Source organism: Monodon monoceros, unplaced genomic scaffold (assembly GCF_005190385.1).
Source record: "Monodon monoceros isolate NGI ecotype Baffin Bay Population unplaced genomic scaffold, NGI_Narwhal_1 Super_Scaffold_21, whole genome shotgun sequence".
NCBI classification, from domain to species: Eukaryota; Metazoa; Chordata; class Mammalia; order Artiodactyla; family Monodontidae; genus Monodon; species Monodon monoceros.
Window position 1 is genome coordinate 35,673,054 of NW_021703778.1, and position 18,925 is coordinate 35,691,978.

At 49.9% G+C, this 18,925-nt stretch overlaps 1 protein-coding gene across 3 annotated transcripts in view; it reads left to right on the forward strand.

Annotated features, from left to right (window-relative positions):
- HOMER2 (homer scaffold protein 2) overlaps positions 1–18,925 on the forward strand; it is a 98,893-nt gene that overhangs the window by 5,112 nt on the left and 74,856 nt on the right. The window contains exon 1 of one of the 3 annotated variants that reach the window (XM_029237739.1): positions 7–170. The exons of 1 other annotated variant lie outside the window; for it this stretch is intronic. In XM_029237739.1, the coding sequence (XP_029093572.1) occupies positions 166–170 (5 nt within the window). In that variant the 5' untranslated portion in view covers positions 7–165. Of the gene's footprint in view, positions 1–6; positions 171–13,664; positions 13,827–18,925 lie in introns of those variants that run through there. One more of the 3 variants, XM_029237742.1, reaches the window with a different exon arrangement.

Consider the following 18,925-nt stretch of genomic DNA (forward strand, 5'->3'; position numbering starts at 1 on the left):
CAGCCCCGGTGGCGGTGGGCGCGCAGCCCCGCGGAATGGAGCGGCGCCGGGGCTGAGCCGGGCGCGCACGGGCTGCCGCATGTGCCGCGCGGGGAGCGGCTGCAGAGCGGGCGGAGAGCGAACACGAGAGGCCCCGTCGGAGCGGCAGCCGGAGCAGCGCCGGAGATGGGGTGAGTGAGACCGCGCCGCGCGCGCCCCGCGCGCAACCCCAGAGGGGCTGCGGGGCCGCGGCTCGCGTCTCCCGGGCTCGGAGCCCCGAGAGCGAGCGCGCCCCTACACCCCGCGCCGGGACCCTGGAGCCAGCGAGCAGTCGGCTCCTGAGAGCCTGAGGCCGCCTGACTCCGCGCCCTCCGGCCCGGCGCGCGGACACCGGCCAGGGGCACCCCGGCCTGGGCGCGGACTTTCAGCTCCGCGCCCGTGGCCTTTCCCTTCCTAGGCAGCCCGGGCACGGGCGCGGGGGCACCGGGCGGGGACAGGCACCCTGGCCGGCCTCCGTGCTTCGGCCATTCCGTGGTCCCCTCGCTCCAGGCGCGATCAACTCCAGGGCCTGTGTTTTGGAGTCTAAGAAGCAGTTAGTCTTTCTGCACGATTGGGTTTATTACAAACAAAATGAAAATCGAAGTTTTCCTGGAAAGGGAACACACCAAATAATAATAATCCCCAGTGAAGTAATAGTGGACTTTGAGTCTGCTTTGAGATGACTGAGGATGTGTAGGTAAGGCTTCAGTCTTTGAAACAACTGAGTTGATGCTCAGGAGAGAAGTTGAAGTACTCTGTCGAAGTGACTAATGCTTCTGAGTATATAAAGTAATTTAAAAAGCAGAATTGATTTCTCCTGGGCGTCTCTTTGAGCAGTAGGCGCTGTGAGTCAGGCAGCCGCTGTGCTAATAACAAAATTAACTCCTTACATCTACTTACCCGATGTGAGCCCATATTGATGATGTGCTGTGCACACTCAGGGAACGGTTGCTATTCCCATTGTACAGATAAGGAAACTGAGGCCTGAAGTGGTGGGGTGATTTCTCCCAGGTTGGGCAGGCAGCTGATGAGTGTTTGTAGAAGGACGCTGAGCGCATCGGCAGAGGGGAAGCCACAGCCTGACTGTGGGCTTGGGAGTGGGGGGTGGGTAAGTGAGCCAGAGTTCCTGAGTCTCTGTGTCCCCTGCTGCTAAGGTTAGCGGCCTTCAAACAGCTTCTCAAGACCCAAAGACTTCTGCTGGGTGGGTCTAGAGAGCTTGCTTTCCTGTATGGGATTGGTGAGGAGTGGAAAGGGGAAGGATTGCCCTGGTGGCCTGACCCAGCTCTCATGGGTCAGTGGCTTTGTTGCACCTTACTCCTTACTTTACTCCAGGTAAGTTTCTGGAGTCATTCTACCGAGTGAATTTTATCTGTGTGGTCTGTAAAGTGTTTGGAGGAAACAGAGGGAGGTCAAGAGGAATTTTGAGAAGGGAAGTGTGAGAACTCCAGACCAACACGGGCAGGTCAGGGGGGACAGAGAGGGGCCAGGAGATTTGCTTAAGACGTTGGTGTGGATCCAGATTTCACACATGCAGAAGGTGTGAGTGATTCTACCAGAGGCACCCTGGCTGGGAAGCAGTTTTTCTGTAACATTTCCAGTGACCTCTTGGTCAGCGATGAAAGGGCTGCTCTTTGTGCAGTGGGAAGCTTTGAGGCTCTCAGATTTCATACTTTAAAAAAAAAAAAGTATGGGAAGAAGGAGTTCGCAAATGTAGGTCTCAAGATGGAAGATAAAAGGGATCTGGGTAATTTTAACACTCTCTCTCCCCCCTCCCCCCAGCCAACACAAAATCAACCCAACACACTTGCATGATCAAAAACAAATATTTAAGTTCTGTGGTTGAGATCAAATAGTTCTGTGGAAATAAAAAAGTTTACTCATGAAAGCTTAAAGAAAATGTCAGAAAATAATTTTTGTTTGTAGAGAAGCAGGGAGGAGTAGCTTGGAGATTTTGTTTAAACATTGACTATGCCTTTCATGTAATTTTAACATCATCTGATAAATATGTTACTCACTTCTTGTAGGTAATGGTTGGTTTGTAACTCCTACCCACTTCTGCCATTTTAATATATCCACCTCTTCTATAATTTATTTGAACGTACAAACCACGGCTGTAAGTTGAGATGGAGCTAAGGGCTGGGTAAGCAGTACAGACAGAGGAGGGTGGAGGGAGCCATTTTAACCGAAAATAGAACCAATGTCATCCTTTCCGAGAGTTGAGTAGGATGGAGGGGGATGAACCAAGAAAGGGCAGCCAGTAGAAAGTCTTGCTGTGATCCTACAGCTTTGTCATGGCTCTACTGTCTAGACATGACCAAGATTTAAGGGAAAAAAACAAAAAAACCCTGAGTTTATCTCTTCCCCACTTAAGATGCTTTTCCTCATTCAGATGTTCACTGCTATTTCCTGCTTCTCTTCTGAGAAGTATTTTGCATTAAGTGTGTGGTTTCCCCAGTAAGTTTGTGTTCTCACTCCCCAAGGAAGCTGCTTCATACCTTCTCCCCTTCTCAGACCTCTCTCTCCTCCCCCTGCACACCTTGCATCCCTTTTCATTGACAAAATAGAGCCACAGTCCAAGGAAAAGCCTCATCTTCCTGCCACGCCTACAGTCCCGTGTGCAGCTGCTCCTGTGTTTTCCTTCCCACCTGTTGTCCTACCAGAGGCTCACCCCTCCTGGCGGACCATTCATCCCATCCCCTTTCACCTTGTCAGGGAACATTTCTTGTTCTCTCACCTTCCTCTCTCTCCAGGGTCTTTCCCATCAGGGCACAAACATGTTTTAGTTCAGTGCTGTCCAGTAGAACTTTCCACACTGATGGAAACATTCTGTATCTGCGTGGTCCAGTACCGCTGCCACCAGCCACATGTGGCTCTGGGGCACTTGAAATGTGGCTAGTGCGACTGAGGACCTGAATTTTTAATTCAAGTTTAAATAGCCACAAGCGGCTAGTGGCCGCCATATCGGACAGCACAGCTTTAGCATCTCTTGTTTTACATCCCTGTCCTTCTTCTGTTCCACCTCTTTGCTCCCCTTCACCTGAAAACATCTCAAAAGAGAGGTCCAAACCCACTGTCTCCATTCATTTCCTTCACCTACCATTTGTTAGCCCTTCACAGTCTACAGTCTGGCTTCTGTCCCCACCTCTTCACCAGAACTGTTGGGTCACTGATGACCTTGTCCTTGTCTTCCTCCCCTTCTCAGCAGCCTTCCTCCGCCATGGCCACTCCCTCCTCCTTCCCACCACACTCTCCTGGGTTTCCTCGTCTCTTCCTGACGGCTCCTCTTCAGTCTCGCTGCTGGTTGCTCCTCTTTCTGACCTCAGTGTGATGGGGTGGGTTGTTTAGGAACTTGTCCTGGTTCCTTTTTGCTGTCAACACTCTCTTCCTAGGTAATGTTATCCCATCCCAACCCCATCCCCCCATGGCTTTTTAAAATTTTTTAAGTTTTAAAATATTTATTTATTTATTTATTTATTTTGCGGTACGCAGGCCTCTCACTGTTGTGGCCTCTCCCGTTGCGGAGCACATGCTCCGGACGCGCAGGCTCAGCGGCCATGGCTCATGGGCCCAGCCGCTCCGCGGCATGTGGGATCTTCCCGGACCGGGGCACGAACCCGCGTCCCCTGCATTGGCAGGCGGACTCTCAACCACTGCGCCACCAGGGAAGCCCCTTTTTAAAATTTTTTATAAATTTATTTATTTATTTATTTTTGGCTGTGTTGGGTCTTCGTTGCTGCGTGCAGGCTTTCTCTAGTTGTGGCGAGCAGGGGCTACTCTTCGTTGCAGTGCGCTGGCTTCCCATTGCGGTAGCTTCTCGTGTTGCAGAGCATGGGCTCTAGGCGCTCGGGCTTCAGTAGTTGTGGCACGCGGGCTTAGTTGCTCTGCAGCATGTGGGCTTTTCCCAGACCAGGGATCGAACCAGTGTCCCCTGCATTGGTAGGTCGATACTTAACCACTGTGCCACCAGAGGAGTCCCCCCATGGCTTTAAATACTCTCTATATGCTGGTGACTCCCATGTTTGTATTTCTAACACAGCCCTTTCTCAGGGCTTCCTGCTCTTGTCCATGCATGGAGCTCTTGATATTCCTTCCAGATCTCTCCCTCCCTCTTTCTTCCCCATCCCAGTCCATGGCCCCACCGTCCACCCATTTGCAAGAGTCGTCCTTGATTCTTCTCTCCCTTACCCCTGACATCCAGGCTGTCAGTGGGTCCCAGGGGTTCTACTTCTGAGATGTTATCTGGGGTGCATTCTCCTCTCCCTAGAATCATAGCTCCTACTCTAGCCCTGGCCACTGTAGCCTCCTTCCTGGGCTAACTTCCTAACAGTCCCCCCAGCTTCCACTCTGGGGTGTCTCCAGTCCATTCTCCACATGGGAGCCCGAGTGATCGGCTTTTCATTCAGGTCACATCACTCTTTTCCTTAAGCACCCTCCAGCCGACAGGCAGCTGGCTTGTGCCCCGCCATCCCAGTCACTCTGGCCGTCCCTCACTGCCTTCTGCTAACACTGGCCTCCTTTCTTTTCTTGCCCTGCCTGGGAGGCCTTTGAACTTGCTCTTCCCTCTTCCTGGAATGTTCTTGCCCTGACTCTGCAAATACCTTCCTCCTTCTCATCTTTGGCATTTTGACATCAGGATCTCCTGCTCAGGGAACTTTCCTGACCACCCCTGTTAAATGCTGACAGTAGCCACACTTTGTTCCCACAGTTGCTCACCACAGCACACCTGCTGTCGTTTGAGTTCTACCTACTTGTTTATCATCTACCTTCCCCAGTAGCATCCCTAGAGGACAGGGTCTTCTGTTTTTCACCAGTGAATCCCAACAGCTAGCACAGTGTGTAGCACCTAATAGGTCCTCAATAAATTTTTTGATTGAGTTAATGCTTGAATGTGGTGGGCAGCCTTGCTTGGATTATGGCCTGGAAGTTGTGGATTACCTTTTATATAGCACACTAAATTGAGAGTTGCAAGGGCCAAGAGAGAAAGAAATCACATTTGGATGCAGTTTTCTTTTAATGCTAAAGCAAGCCATTTAGCTTTTATTGTGACTTGGGTTAATTTTCAGGCTGTCGGCTCTCACCCGATCACTGGGGTTGTAAATTACCTTTTTACCCGCCTGCAGAAGGCTAACAGAAAAGCCAGCTTGTCTGCTGTTGTGGCTTGTGGATGATTTTGTCAGTGTTTACAAACAAGATCTACTGTATTTCTGTTTGGCTTCAGTTTACACTCATTTGTTTTGTTCAGCCAAGATTACGTTGCAATGTAACAATCTTGGTTATCTAACACCGTGGGCCTTCTTTTGGTAATCTATACCGATTAGCTTTCTTCTGATGACCATTCCTTCTCCTTTCATTTTCCACTCCCTCTGAATCACACCTAATTGCATAGTTCCTACAAATTACAGACTTTTCTTTGGGGTTTGTGTTGACTAAAATAGATAACAGTCTCTCAGATATATTGAGGAAACTTGTCTTCTCTTGGTGCTGTTGTGGGGTTTTTTGTTTTGTTTTGTTTTTTTATTTATTTTTGGCTGCGCAGCGCGGCTTTGGGATCTTAGTTCCCCAACCAGGCCCACGACAGTGGAATGCAGAGTCCTAACCCCTGGACCACCAGGGAAGTCCCCTGTTGTGGGTTTTTTAAGCTTTTTGAGGTTCACTCAGTCTCTTCATCTGTAAGGCAGTTGGAGAGTCTACTGGGGATCTGGGATGAGCAAACCTACTAGTTAGTTCCTGCCCTTGTGGAGTTTTGAGGAAGAGGAGATAAGCCACATATGCAAGTACCAGCTTTATGTGTGAGTTTCAACAAACTATTGTAATCCATAGGGTGTCAGAGGAACTATCTGGGGAACTTAGGAAAGATGCCCCAGTACACTATGGGGAGATGCTTAGGGAGACCATTAACATGTAGGATCACCCTCATTATTTAGAAGCCCTTAGTGTCACCCTGAGTGTCAGAGATGGAAAAATACACAGTACTTGGCATGGGGTAGACACTAAGTAAATATGTACTGAATGAATGAGTGAATAGGAATAAATGAATACTCACTTTGGGTTGACTTTCACTTTGGGAAGATGCCATCATTCTTGTTGGAAACAGTCCTGAAACAACTGGCCTTGAAGGTTTTAGAATGGAATTGAGGGCACGTTTGCTGCTGTGCACAGCCCCCTGAAGGAGGACCCAGAGCAGAGCAGGTGGTTTGGTTTTGTCAGCTGGACTCAATGATTTGTGTAAATTACTAGGTTTCTTTTCTGTAATGGCTTCTGGGGAACTTAAGAGACAGATGTGTGGTCCCCCTTAGGCAAATTTATCAGACCTCATCCTTTACCTTTATTCCTCATTCAGTTGTATGGCCCTGCCCTTGTTTTACCTTCACCCTTTTTCATCTACCGCTTTTTTTTTTTAACAAAATGTAAATAGCTTTGCTTTTTTCTAATTATAAAAATGTTACATGTTCCTACTAAAAAATAACAGCATAAAGGAGGAAGTGAAAATTACTTGTCATCCCACATTGCAGGGATAACCTCCATCAGCAATCGTATGTCTGTCTTTGTAGACTTTTCCATGTATTGGAATATATATGTCTCCGTGTCTAGATCTATGTCTACATAAAACAAGTATATTTTTATCCAAATGGAATCATATCATACATCTGTTTTGTAACGTAGGTTTTTCAACTTAAAATACCTTGAATGGACATCTTTCCATGCCAATCACTATAAATATACATCATCATTTAAATCCAAAACTACTTCTGATTTGTCATTTTGCTGAATTTTATACATCCTTGCAAACCTGCTTAAGTCCTTTCTAGAACAAGGCAGGGTATAATTTAAAAAATAAAAAAGACATTTTGATAATCTTTTAAAGCAGTTGTTTGCTTTAAATGAATTGCTGAAGGAAAGAAATGGTAGAGGAAACCAGGATCACAATTAACGTTGGGTAATTTGCAGTGACTGTAATTTTGAGTGAGTCACTGCTCCTTAGTGAATCTTGGTAAGAACACCAAGGATTCGTCGTTGTTGCTAAGGGTGTTGGTGGACCAGGACCCAGCTGCTCAAACTGTTTCTGCTTGTTTGGAAATATCAGGGCAGAGTAATTCTGCTTTAAGACCTGGAGGAGAAGGCGCTCTACAAGCAGAAAGCACCCGTGCCCACCCCTGAGCACCCCTTCTCCTGCAAAGTCCTTTGTCTGGTGGGCATCAGGCCCCTCCTGCAGAGAGGCTTCCCTTGGCGAGGGGATTGGCAGGGACATACATACAGGAGGGGTGGTACAGTCCCTGCTTCAGTTGTCAGGCAATTAAAGAAAAACACCTGGGTAAATCCTGTGACATGTTACTCAGCCAGCATTGGCATCTAAAACCTTTGGAGAAAGACTTCCTTTTGGCATATGGAGTGGGGCTGGGAGCTCCTTTTCCCTTTGAAAAGAAAAACTTCCTTCACCTTTGTCAGACGAAAGTGAACAGCAGCCCCCAAACAGGTTTACAATAGAGAAAAAGCATTTTTCCAGAGTATTCGAACTCTCAGGTGTAACAGGTCCTGACCTTGTGGATCTTGAGGGTTAGACTTTGGTTTTTTTCTAGCATGAAGATAAATTAAGCAAAAAGCAGCCTCGAGAGGAATTGAGGCAAAGAGCTTCTTTCTAAATTCGCATGGGTTTGGAGACGCTGGTCCCCAAGCCCCGTGTGTTCTGTGTCTGCACTTCCAGGTATTGCTCACGCAGGCTGCCCCCAAGTCGTATTTATAGGCTTGGAGGCACGCGCTGGCAGCAGGAGCCGGTGTCCTATAGCGGGTGTGCGTTGTGTGGGAACAGTGTCAGGTTGGAAACCTCTGCTGAATGTACGATGAAGCCTCCAGAAGTTCTGCCGCCGGGTGCTGTTAGTCATATGGTATCATTCTGGTAGAATTTATTTAAATTATATTTCAAATTAGCTTGTTAGAATAAAAATACGCGTGTGGGGAACACATTTAGACATTTGTCAACGACTAGAGATTTTTTTTTTCTTTTTAAACAGTTTTATTCACAAGCCTGGTTGATTGTCTTCTTCTTCTTCTTCTTCTTCTGAGGAATTGGGGACCGTGGCGCCCCCTCACCCCATGCAGAAAAGCTTAGGATAAGGCATCGCCACCAGCCAAAGCAGTTAGCTTGAGAGCTGTACAGTAAGAGACCCTTTAGTACCCAGGTGCCTCCCAGCCGAGTTGAGGCTGAGGCCCAGCTACCAGGGGGCCTCTGACGGTCCCTTTTTTGTTGCCTTGTCCTGGGGAGATCTTGGTCCAGATCACCAGTGAGGGGCAGAACTGCCCAGCCGGCCCTTTGTCCTCCTTCCTCCCTTTGTGCTCTGGGGGAAATCTTGTCTGTGGGTTTTGGGGTAGGGGTTGTCTACAGGGATCCAATTAACGAGGAATATTGTAGACCCTGCTGCCCAGGCATTGGATCCCTTTGGGGATTTTTAATTGGGAAAGCTTTTAATTGGGGTTGTTGAGATAAATGCAGAGCAGGAGAGTTGTTTGTCCTGGGGGGGCGTGGGGTGATGGAGAAAAGGTCCTCCTGGGGAAGACGAATGGATCCTGTTTCGGGAAGCTCCAAAGGGCAGGAAAAGGAGGTCTCGGTGGAGGCGGCATCAAGGCTGATTTCAGGTCATGGGCCTGAGGATGAGCTCTCTAACTCCTCCGAGCGGACTGAAGATAAAGCTGGCTGTCTCGGGCTTCCCTGGTGGCGCAGTGGTTGAGAGTCCACCTGCCGATGCAGGGGACACGGGTTCGTGCCCCGGTCCGGGAGGATCCCACATGCCGCAGAGCGGCTGGGCCCGTGAGCCATGGCCACTGAGCCTGCGCATCCGGAGCCTGTGCTCCGCAACGGTAGAGGCCACAACAGTGAGAGGCCCGCGTACCACAAAAAGACAAGAAAACAAAAAAACTGGCTGTCTCAGCAAGATGAGTCCATTGTCATGGACGGCCACCTGTCAGGGGGGCTCAGGGGGGCTCAGTACAGACCCCAGCCCCCCTGGTTGGCTGTGTGAGCTTGGACAAGTCATTTTATCTCTCTAAGCTTCACTGTCTTCAGCTGTTAAAGGACTGAGATGATTAATGAGAAAAATGTGTGTAAAGCACTTAGCACAACGTCTCACACATAAATGTTTCATCAGTGGTGGCCAAATTCACCGTGATCATCATGATCATTTCTGTTTTGGGTAGGAGGTTGGCAGGTGTACTCCTCAAGGTACTCCTGAGGTACCTTATGGAGTACATGGTTGGGAATGGTCCATTCTTCATCTTTAATCCTCTTGGGCGCTCCCCTGAGTCCTCAGCTGCTGGCCAGTCCTGAGTACTGCCAAGGTTGGTTCCCTGTCACTGGATGACCCGGAGAATATGCGGTTTGCCTTCTGAAGCTCTCGTTCATATCACTAAGCCTCTCCAGTCGTGTGGGTGGAGGAATGTTACCAGTCAGTGGACAAGGAAGGTTAGGAAGCTGACCCACCCATCCCAACAAGAAAGCCAGTCTACCAACCAGTTGCTTTCATGGGGAGGTGCAAGCGTGGACAAAAAACCCAAGGAGCTCTCCCCGTTGTGGGCATCAGACTAGGGATTTGTGTTGCTGGTTAGGGAACCCTTCATTGTATATTCATTCTCTTATTCTTTCAAGGAATCGTGGCCGTCTACCTTGTGTCAGGCACTGTTGTAGGTGCTGGGAACAAACACAATGATGACCATTCATGGTCCCATGATGCTTGCAGTCTAGTGGGGAGGTGGACATCAACCAACATTACCTGGTGGACTAACGTGGGAGGGATATGGGACCAGGGGCCATGTGGACTAGACAGTAGTTGGTTTCAGAGGCTCATATCTCTGATTCCCACCCACTTATATGGATCTGAACTCCTTTCTCATCACCCTTCATCTGTTCATCAGCTCCTGTAGCTTTCTTTTTTATAATTAAAAATTTTTTTAAATTAATTAATTAATTTTATTTTTGGCTGCATTGGGTCTTTGTAGCTGCGCGCGGGCTTTCTATAGTTGCAGCGAGTGGGGGCTACTCTTCGTTGCAGTGCATGAGCTTCTCATTGCAGTGGCTTCTCTTGTTGCCGAGCACGGGCTCTAGGCACGCGGACTTCAGTAGTTGTGGCTTGCGGGCTCTAGAGCACAGGCTCAGTAGTTGTGGCACACAGGCTTAGTTGCTCTGCGGCAAGTGGGATCTTCCCGACCAGGGCTTGAACCTGTGTCCCCTGCATTTGCAGGCGGATTCTTAACCACTGTGCCACCAGAGAAGCCAATCCTATAGCTTTCTTGACTCTTTGACCAATGACCAGCCCCTAGCTCTTGAGCACCCTCTCTGGGCCAGGCTCCAGGAGGACAGAGGTTGTTAGAACAGGGTCCCTGCCCTCCTGAGGCAGATGGATGGTGGGCAGCTAATTAGGGCAGTGAGATTAGCCCTTGTATTGAAATATGAACAAGGATGAAATGCTTAACTCTGCAAGAAGTTAGAGAAGGCTTCTTGAAGGAGATGACCTTGGAACTGAGTCTTGAAGGATGAGTAGGAGTTTCCCAGGCAGACAGAAAGGCAGGACAAGGCGAAGCATTTAGATGGAGAGAGCTTCCCATAGGAGGCAGTGGAGTATGGAGGTCAAGAACAGAAACCTGTACACACGCCTGGCTTGGCCATTCGCTGGCTGTATGACTTGGAGCAAGATACTGACCTTCTTTGACCTTCAGTTTCCTCATCTGTGAAATGGGAATGATAATAGTACCAACGTCATAGTGTGGTTGTGAGGATTAAATGAAGTACACATTGTGATGTGCGTTAGCTGTTAGTAGTGGGCAGGGAGGTGAGAAAGAATGTGAAGTACATGGTGAGTGTGGAGAAGGGGTCAGGAAGGTATAGACATGAAGGAAAGGCCTTTGTGCCAAGTGGTTGGGACTTCATCCTGTGGGTGGCAGGGAGCCAGCCATGGGTGAGGCTGGAGGTGGGGGGAGCAGTTAGTCTTGGTACCAGAGAATGAGGCCTGACCCCCAGGGCAGTGGCAGGCAGTGGGCTCAGAGAGGAAGAGGTGACTTGGGGTAGGAGGCAGAAACATGCTGTATCCCATGGAATTGGACTTCAGTCTATACATAATGAGGGAACACTTTCAGTTTTGAAGAGAAGAATGCTACTTGTGTTAGGAAAATTATTCCAGAGATGGTAATGAAGGGTTGCATAGAAAGTTAAGAGATTAGAGGAAAGAGACCTCATAGGAACTAGCCACAGTCAGGCAAGAAATGTTGAGAGCAGAAAGAAGATATGGCACAGACTTATGTAATGTAAACCTTGCCCTGTTCTGTTTCAGATCTGAGGCGGCTTCTAGGAATGAACATAATACAATAAAATAGAAAAATATATGTAAGACACCTTGCTGGAGGTGAGAGGTAGAAAGCTTGAACGTCTTTCCTATAGAGTCGCTAAGTTAGGACACAAATTAAACTATTATTTAATGAGAACTTAGTGGGTTGGAGTTACCATGCAGAGTGTGTCTATATAATATCTCATTTAATTCTCACAACAGCCCTCACTTTCATAGTTGGAGACACTGGACTTGAGAAATCAGTAATCTGTTCAAGCTTCTAGCCAGGAAGTGACAGAGTTGGAAACCAAGTTCAAGCCTGTTTGAGAAGCAGAATCCATGTCCTTGAGATGCACTTTCTGGAGGCCAGAGATACCCTGAGAGTCAGGTGGGAGGTGGACACACGGCTCTTGATTGTTGGAATGAGAGAAAGGGAGAGGCAGAGTTGCCAGCAATTCGGATATTTCTAGACGGTATGGCTGAGTGGATGGTGGTGCCATTAACCAAGATTGGGAACACAAGAGGAGGTGCAGTTTTGGGGAGGGAATTGATGAGGGTTTAGTCTGGGGTGATTATGGTAAATTTCCACTTGTGGTGTGTCATATGGAGTGGCCTCTGTCAGTAGAAATTCAGCCCTAGCACTTAGCAATTAGGATAGAATCAGAGGTACAGATTTGAGAGCCATCACCTCTGAGATGGATTTGATCAGCCAAAGAGGGATTGGGTCAAGAAGGTGAAGATGGAACTCTGGGAAAGGATGACAGTTGAAGAGAAGGAAAAGAAGCCAGTGGGTGAGTCTTAGAGGTGATGACATTGGAGGAAGGCTGGAGGAGAGAGGTGTCGCAGAAGCCAGGGAAGAGGAGGCTGAAAAGGGAGGTGTACTCAACAGGAGTGAAGACCTCAGAAAGCTGGGTGGGGACCCAAGGTGCATGCTGCTAAATACCACTGTGAGGGTGGGAGTGTTAGGGCACTGATGGATTTTAAGAGCAGCTTCAGCCAAGTGTGAAGGCATAAATCCATCTGCAGTGATTTAAGGAGTGAGCGTGTGATAGGGAAATAGAGAAGTCTGGCTGAAGATGAAGGTGAGTCTGAGGATGAGTCAGGGTAGAAGGAAGGCTGATTTTTATTTCATAATTGAGCATGTTGGAAGTCTGAGGGGGAAGGGAAAGGAGGAGGTTGAAGGCATTAGAGAAAGATGAGAGGTAGTGAGGTTGGAGGCAGGCGGGAACTAGAACAAGAGCTTTCGGCTGGGAGGGTCATCCTTAGAGACCAGGCAAGGTGCAGGTATGGAGGCATTTTGAGGCTGTGGTGGAAACGGGAATGAGGGAGCTGGGTCGACTGGCGTTTTTTTTTTTTTTTTTTTTTTTTAATTTTATTTATTTTTGGCTGTGTTGGGTCTTTGTTGCTGCGCGTGGGCTTTCTCTAGTTGCGGCGAATAGGGGCTACTCTTTGTTGCGGTGCACGGGCTTCTCATTGCGGTGGCTTCTCTTGTTGCGGAGCATGGGCTCTAGGCGCGTGGGCTTCAGTAGTTGTGGCACGTGGGCTCAGTAGTTGCAGCACACAGGCCCTAGAGTGTGTGGGCTTCAGTAGTTGCGGCACATGGGCTCAGTAGCTGTGGCGCACGGGCTTAGTTGCTCCGCGGCATGTGGGATCTTCCCAGACCAGGGCTCAAACCCATGTCCCCTGCCTTGGCAGGCGGATTCTTAACCACTGTGCCACCAGGGACGTCCCAACTGGCTTTTCCTTCTCAGTGTGAGCTGAGGAATTGATCTGAGAACCAGGCGGTAGTTTGGGAACAGAGGAAATGCTTTGGTACAGCTGGTTGTTGGGGGTGGGGCAGGGGGTTAGCTGGGGCAAATACAGATTTGTGAGCAACCTGACGGACTAGTTGGGGATTCAGGAATGTGAGTTTGCAAAGGTGCCAGTCTCCACAGCTAGACCACTTGCCAACATCCAAGCGACCTGGGGGCAGGAGCAGAGGCAAGCAGTCCCAGACCCAGATGATGGGCAGTCAGAGACGGCCACCCTGGTTGGATTCCAGGTGCTTTGCTCTCCGCAGCTGTCGGGGATGCTGCGTAGGAGGAGGGGAGAGCCTGCTTCATCCCCATCAGTCCCCTTTTTGCTTTCGCTTCTCTGAGTAGCCAGTCACTGTTATGTTGTTAATAATTCTTCCAGACCTTTTCTAAAAAATGCATTAAAGTTCTTGCCAGCATGACCTCTTTGAGTAATGAGATCTGTAAGTTTATTAACCTCTGTGAGAAGTGGATTTCCTTGCTCCATGGGAGCAGATAATCTTTTGGAGGGAATGAACATTAATGTGGTGACCCGCAGGGTCAGCTCGACACCTGAGGGCAGAGGCAGGGTGAGGATGGCTTATCTGTGCCCTCTCCCCCACCATCTGATGTAGGGTGTGTCCCATGGAAGATGGACTGAGTGCTTCTGCACAGCGCTGTCTCCTTGACCTCACTCTGAGTCTTGCAGTGGCCCAAAGCTGAGATGGTAAGAAAAACCAGACCATAACAAAACCTCATTTCTTTTGATGAGTCTGATTCTCTAAGTATGAGAAGGGGAAGGGAGGGCATGGGAGCACTGAGTCTTACGCAGACAAGAATATCTAGACTGTGGGTCAATTCACAGGGCGCCCAGCTAAGTAGCGATGATTCATGACTTCATCTTCTTTAGTTTGGTGTTTCCAGCCTGCTCTAACCTAGCCTGACCTACCCGTCTTCTGTGTACCTGAATACTTGGCCCATGCCCCTCTATATTGTTTATCACATAAAACATTTGATTATAAGACAATGGGGTTTTTTGTTTGTTTGTTTTTGGCTGCGCCATGTGGCATGCGGGATCTTAGTTCCCTGACCAGGGATCGCACCTGCGCCCCCTGCATTGGAAGCACAGAGTCTTAACTACTGGACCGCCAGGGAAGTGCCTATAATACAATGTTATATCAACATAATGTCATAATCTGCTTCCCCCCAATCCTTGCCAACCAGACCAGCACAGTCCAATAGAAATATGAAGGCCACATATGTAATTTTATATGTTCTATTGTCCATTTAAAAAAAAGCAAAAGAAACAGGTGAAATAAATTTTAATGTATTTTAAACAAATACATCCAAAATATTATCATTTTAACATTTAATGATTTAAATCAGACATGGTTCCTCTTATTCCCATGGAATTTACATTCTGGTGAGGGAGACAGATTCCTCCTGTCTCTGCCCACTCCCAGCCCTCTCCTCCCCCCAACAACAACAGAAAAACCTCTTAAAAGCATCCACAAATAAAGTAACTGCAAGTCATGCTCAGTGCCATGAGAGAGAAGCAAGGGCTGAGACTGACTTTAGAATGTATGTTTATGAGCTGCCTCTGAAGAGGTGACATTTAAGCTGCTACATCACGTGAAGAACAGGAGCAGACCATTCTAGGTGGAGGAGCAGGTGTAAAGACCCAGCATGGGAAGGAGCTGCCCAGAATGTTTGAGAAATTGAAATCAGACCTGTGGGGCTGGCTGGCAGCAGTGAGAGGAGGGTGCCCAGTCTGAGGTTGGAGAGAAGTAGGAAGGAATGAAGGTGGACGGGACCTCATAGGCTGTGGCATGGACTATGGTGTTTTTTTGTTTGTTTGTTTTGCGGTACGCGGGCCTCTCACTGTCGTGGCCTCTCCTGTTGCGGAGCACAGGCTCCCAACGCTCAGGCTCAGCGGCCATGGCTCACGGGCCCAGCCCCCCCCGCGGCATGTGGGATCTTCCCGGACCGGGGCATGAACCCGCATCCCCTGCATCGACAGGTGGACTCTCAACCACTGAGCCACCAGGGAAGCCCTGGACTGTGGTTTTTATTTGAGATGCCGTGAGATTGGATAAGACTGAAGGTTTTTTAAAAAAATTTATTTTTGGCCGCGCTGCGTGGTGTGTAGGATCTTAGTTCCCTGATCAGGGATCGAATCTGCACCCCCTGTATTGGAAGCACGGAATCACAACCACCTTACTGCCAGGGAAGTCCAAGACTGAAGGGTTTTAATAGACCTGCAACACGGCCCTTCCTAATTTTTAAGGAGACTTTTCTGGTGCTCTGTGGAGAATGGAATGAAGAGGATGAGCCCTGAGCAAGAAGTGACAGGGTTCCTGGGTTCCAGTTCAAAGAGGATGCTGGCTGAGCCTAGGGTTGCAGAGGGGAGGGAGTGAAGTGGGCAGATTCCACAGATGGTTTGGAGAACTTTCAGAGGGATTGGATATGGGCTAAGGTTAAGGGAGAGGGAGGAAATAAAGAGGACCCATTTGGTTTGGGGGTTAAGCAAATAGTAGGTGTAGGGAGGCCGACAGGAGGAGCAGGTTAGGTGTGGAGTGGGTGAGTCAAGGTCAAGTAACTGCATCATGTTGAGCCAGAGGTTGTGAGTGGAGCTGGGCAGAAGGCAGTGGATTGTATGCAGCTTGGGCTCAGTGGAGGTCAGACTGGAGGTAGATGGCGTGAGGTCACGATGGATCGGGAGGGTAGGCAGAGGGGGAGAGGGCTCAGGAACACACACTGTCGAGGGGCAGGTAGAAGAGGAGGAGCCAGCAAGGAAGACAGAGGAGGAACGCCCGGGGAGGGAGGAGGAACTGGGGCCGTGCCTCCAGGCGGAGGGCTTGGGCATCAGTGTCAAGCGCTGCTGAGAAGTGGCCTGGGACTGGGTGCCATGGTGGCCGCTGGTGGCCCTGACCTCAAACCAGTCAGTGACGAGGTGGGGCCGGACACCAGGTGGGCTGGAAGTTGAATGGGAGGCTGGAACAAGGGTTGCGTGGGGGATGCGTGGACCACTTTTTCAAGAAGTTGACTGTTTAGGGAGCAGATGAATGAGACAACATGAGAGGCTGTGGGTAAAGGGGGAAGGTATTTAAGATAGGAGAGCTCCAGCATGCACGGATGCTGGCAGGAATGCTGCCCAAGAGAAGCGAGGTGACAGAGGAGCCCAGGCCTTGAGAAGATGACAGGCATGGGGCTCAGGGCATCAGGGGAAGAATTGTCCCCTGGAGTGGGGAGAGGGAGGCACCCTCTCCTGGAAAGGAGGGAAGGAGGCCACAGTGGGAGCAGATAGAGGCAGGTCTGGGTGGGGTGGAAGATGCATGAGTTCCAGTCCAAGCCTCCTGTTTTCTCCATGATGTTTGAGACAAGGTCATCAGCTCACAGAAAGGGTGGAGGGGCTTCCCTGGTGGCGCAGTGGTTAAGAATCCGCCTGCCAATGCAGGGGACGTGGGTTCGAGCCCTGGTCTGAGAAGATCCCACCTGCCGCGGAACAACTAAGCCCGTGCGCCACAGCTACTGAGCCTGCACTCTAGAGCCCACGCCACAACTACTGAAGCCCGCGCGCCTAGAGCCCGTGCTCTGCAACAAGAGAAGCCACTGCAATGAGTAGCCCCTGCTCGCCACAACTAGAGAAAGCCCACGCGCAGCAACGAAGACCCAACGCAGCCAAAAATAAATAAATAAACAAACAAATAAATAAATTAATTGAAAAAAAAGGGTGGAGGACTGGGTGTGGGAAGTTTGAGAAGAAGAAAAAGGTGTGAAATTGGGAGCAAGTGGTAAGCCTCCCAGAGAAACCCAGGCTTTGTGGGCCATTGCAGAGTGACAGTTTGAGGTCCGAGAACATGCCTTTAAAGTGAAACATGTCCACCCGATTTTGTGATGTTGCCCGGTTGCTTGGGTGTGGGCATGGGAAGCGGATGGCAGGACGCATCAGTCTGAGAGGCAGGGTATTCCCACGGGGTTGGGAACAGTGATAGCCCGTGGGAAGGGTATGAGCCATTCAGGGAAGGAAGGGAAGTCACTGAAGGGCATGGGGAAGAAGGCATTGGACTGGCAGAGGTCAAGGGGCTGAGTCCAGGGTGCTGGCGGCTATCCGTGTGGTGACAGGAGGTGGCTGGAAGAAGCAGCTGGGCTCGGAGCTGAAGCCCCTGATCAATGACCGGATCAATGACCGGAAAGACCTGGAGGCTGGTGAGGGTGGGGAGGGGAGGCAGGTGGCTGGAATGGTCTCGCCTTCAAGCGCTCAGAGAGAGCCACGTGCTGGGGGGGCCACAAGGACACCAGTCGCCCGTCTCCCCTTGTGTTCTGCTTTTGTAGGAGGCGAGAGGAGCAGACTGGCTGTGCGTGGTATGCGGAGTGCTACCCTCAGGGACCAGCCTAGTGTCAGTTAAGGCATGAAGGTGAAGGGAATATTCTGGCTGGACAGCTGGTGCCCGCTGATTTCAAGGACTTCAGTGAGGCCACAGAGGATTTGAGAGTGTAGGGAGGAGCGAAGGACTGGCTCCAATTTGGGGATGAACAGAGCAGGGAGGACCGAGAGCCTGGATGATGCTGGGTGACTCAGAGGGTGTGGCCTCCTGGCTCTCCCCGAGGTAAAGGGGTGGGAAGTGGGGCACATCTTCCCGAGCATGTGAAAGACTTGGGGATTTTGAGTTGATGGTGAGTTCCATGTGAGTCCGCCCAGGTGGTGTGGTTGTCTCGAAGGCTGGCTAAAACTTTGAAGACCTCAGTCGAAGTATGAAAATAGCTATAATAGAGGTGATGGGTGTGCTTCACTCTGCATCTAGAATGTTGTATTTAGTTCTGGGTGTCAGAGTTCATCCAATTTAGAAGGGAGAGCAGAGCAGGAGGGGTCTGGACACATGTTTCCTGAGGATGATTTGAAGGAAGTTTTCTTAAAATGAAGTCCCTATATGCAGTTCAGGGGTCTGTGAACACCCCTCCCCACAAACTGTATGAGCATTGTGTATGTGCATGTGCTTTTCTAGGGAGGATGGCCATAGTTTTTTGCCATAGTTTTTTTTTTTTTTTTTGGTACACGGGCCTCTCACTGTTGCGGCCTCTCCTGTTGTGGAGCACAGGCTCCGGACGCGCAGGCTCAGCGGCCATGGCTCACCGGCCCAGCCGCTCCGCGGCATGTGGGATCTTCCCGGACCGGGGCACGAACCCGTGTCCCCTGCATCGGCAGGCGGACTCTCAACCACTGCGCCACCAGGGAAGCCCTGCCATAGTTTTTTTTATCAGATATTCATAGGGGTCCTTGACTCAAAAAGAGATTAGAACCACTTGTTTAAAGGATTTGGGCATGTTCAGCTTAGAGAGGGGAGAACATGGGCCAAGAGGTAGGGGGAAGAGAGAGCTGTTTCCATGTAGGTGAGCACTGCCATTTGGAGGAGGGGGATTTGCTCTTGTGGACACATCTGGGGGAACTCCGACCAGTGGGAGGGAGACACAGGCAGCCAGTTGGGTGTCTGAGGGAGCCTGAGGGCACCTGTTACAGGTTGGGTATATACACAGGGCAGGGACAGAAGGAGGTGGCCTGTGATGGCTGCAAAAGCTTTGTCCAAACCTTCTTGTTCTGAGGAGCACACAACTCTGGGCATTGCCAGGTTTTCCTATCCTCAGGAAGACCGTGTTGTGGGCTGAGCTTCGCTGGGAGAGATGAACCCCCTGCACATGCTCAGGTATGCGGCTCTGGGGTGCAGAGGCCCCCTGGAAACGTGCCTGCCTTTTTGGAGACAGTGCATTAACTTTCCTTTCAGGGAGTGGGCCCTCCACCCATTCTGGGGCCTCAGGTGACCCCTCTGA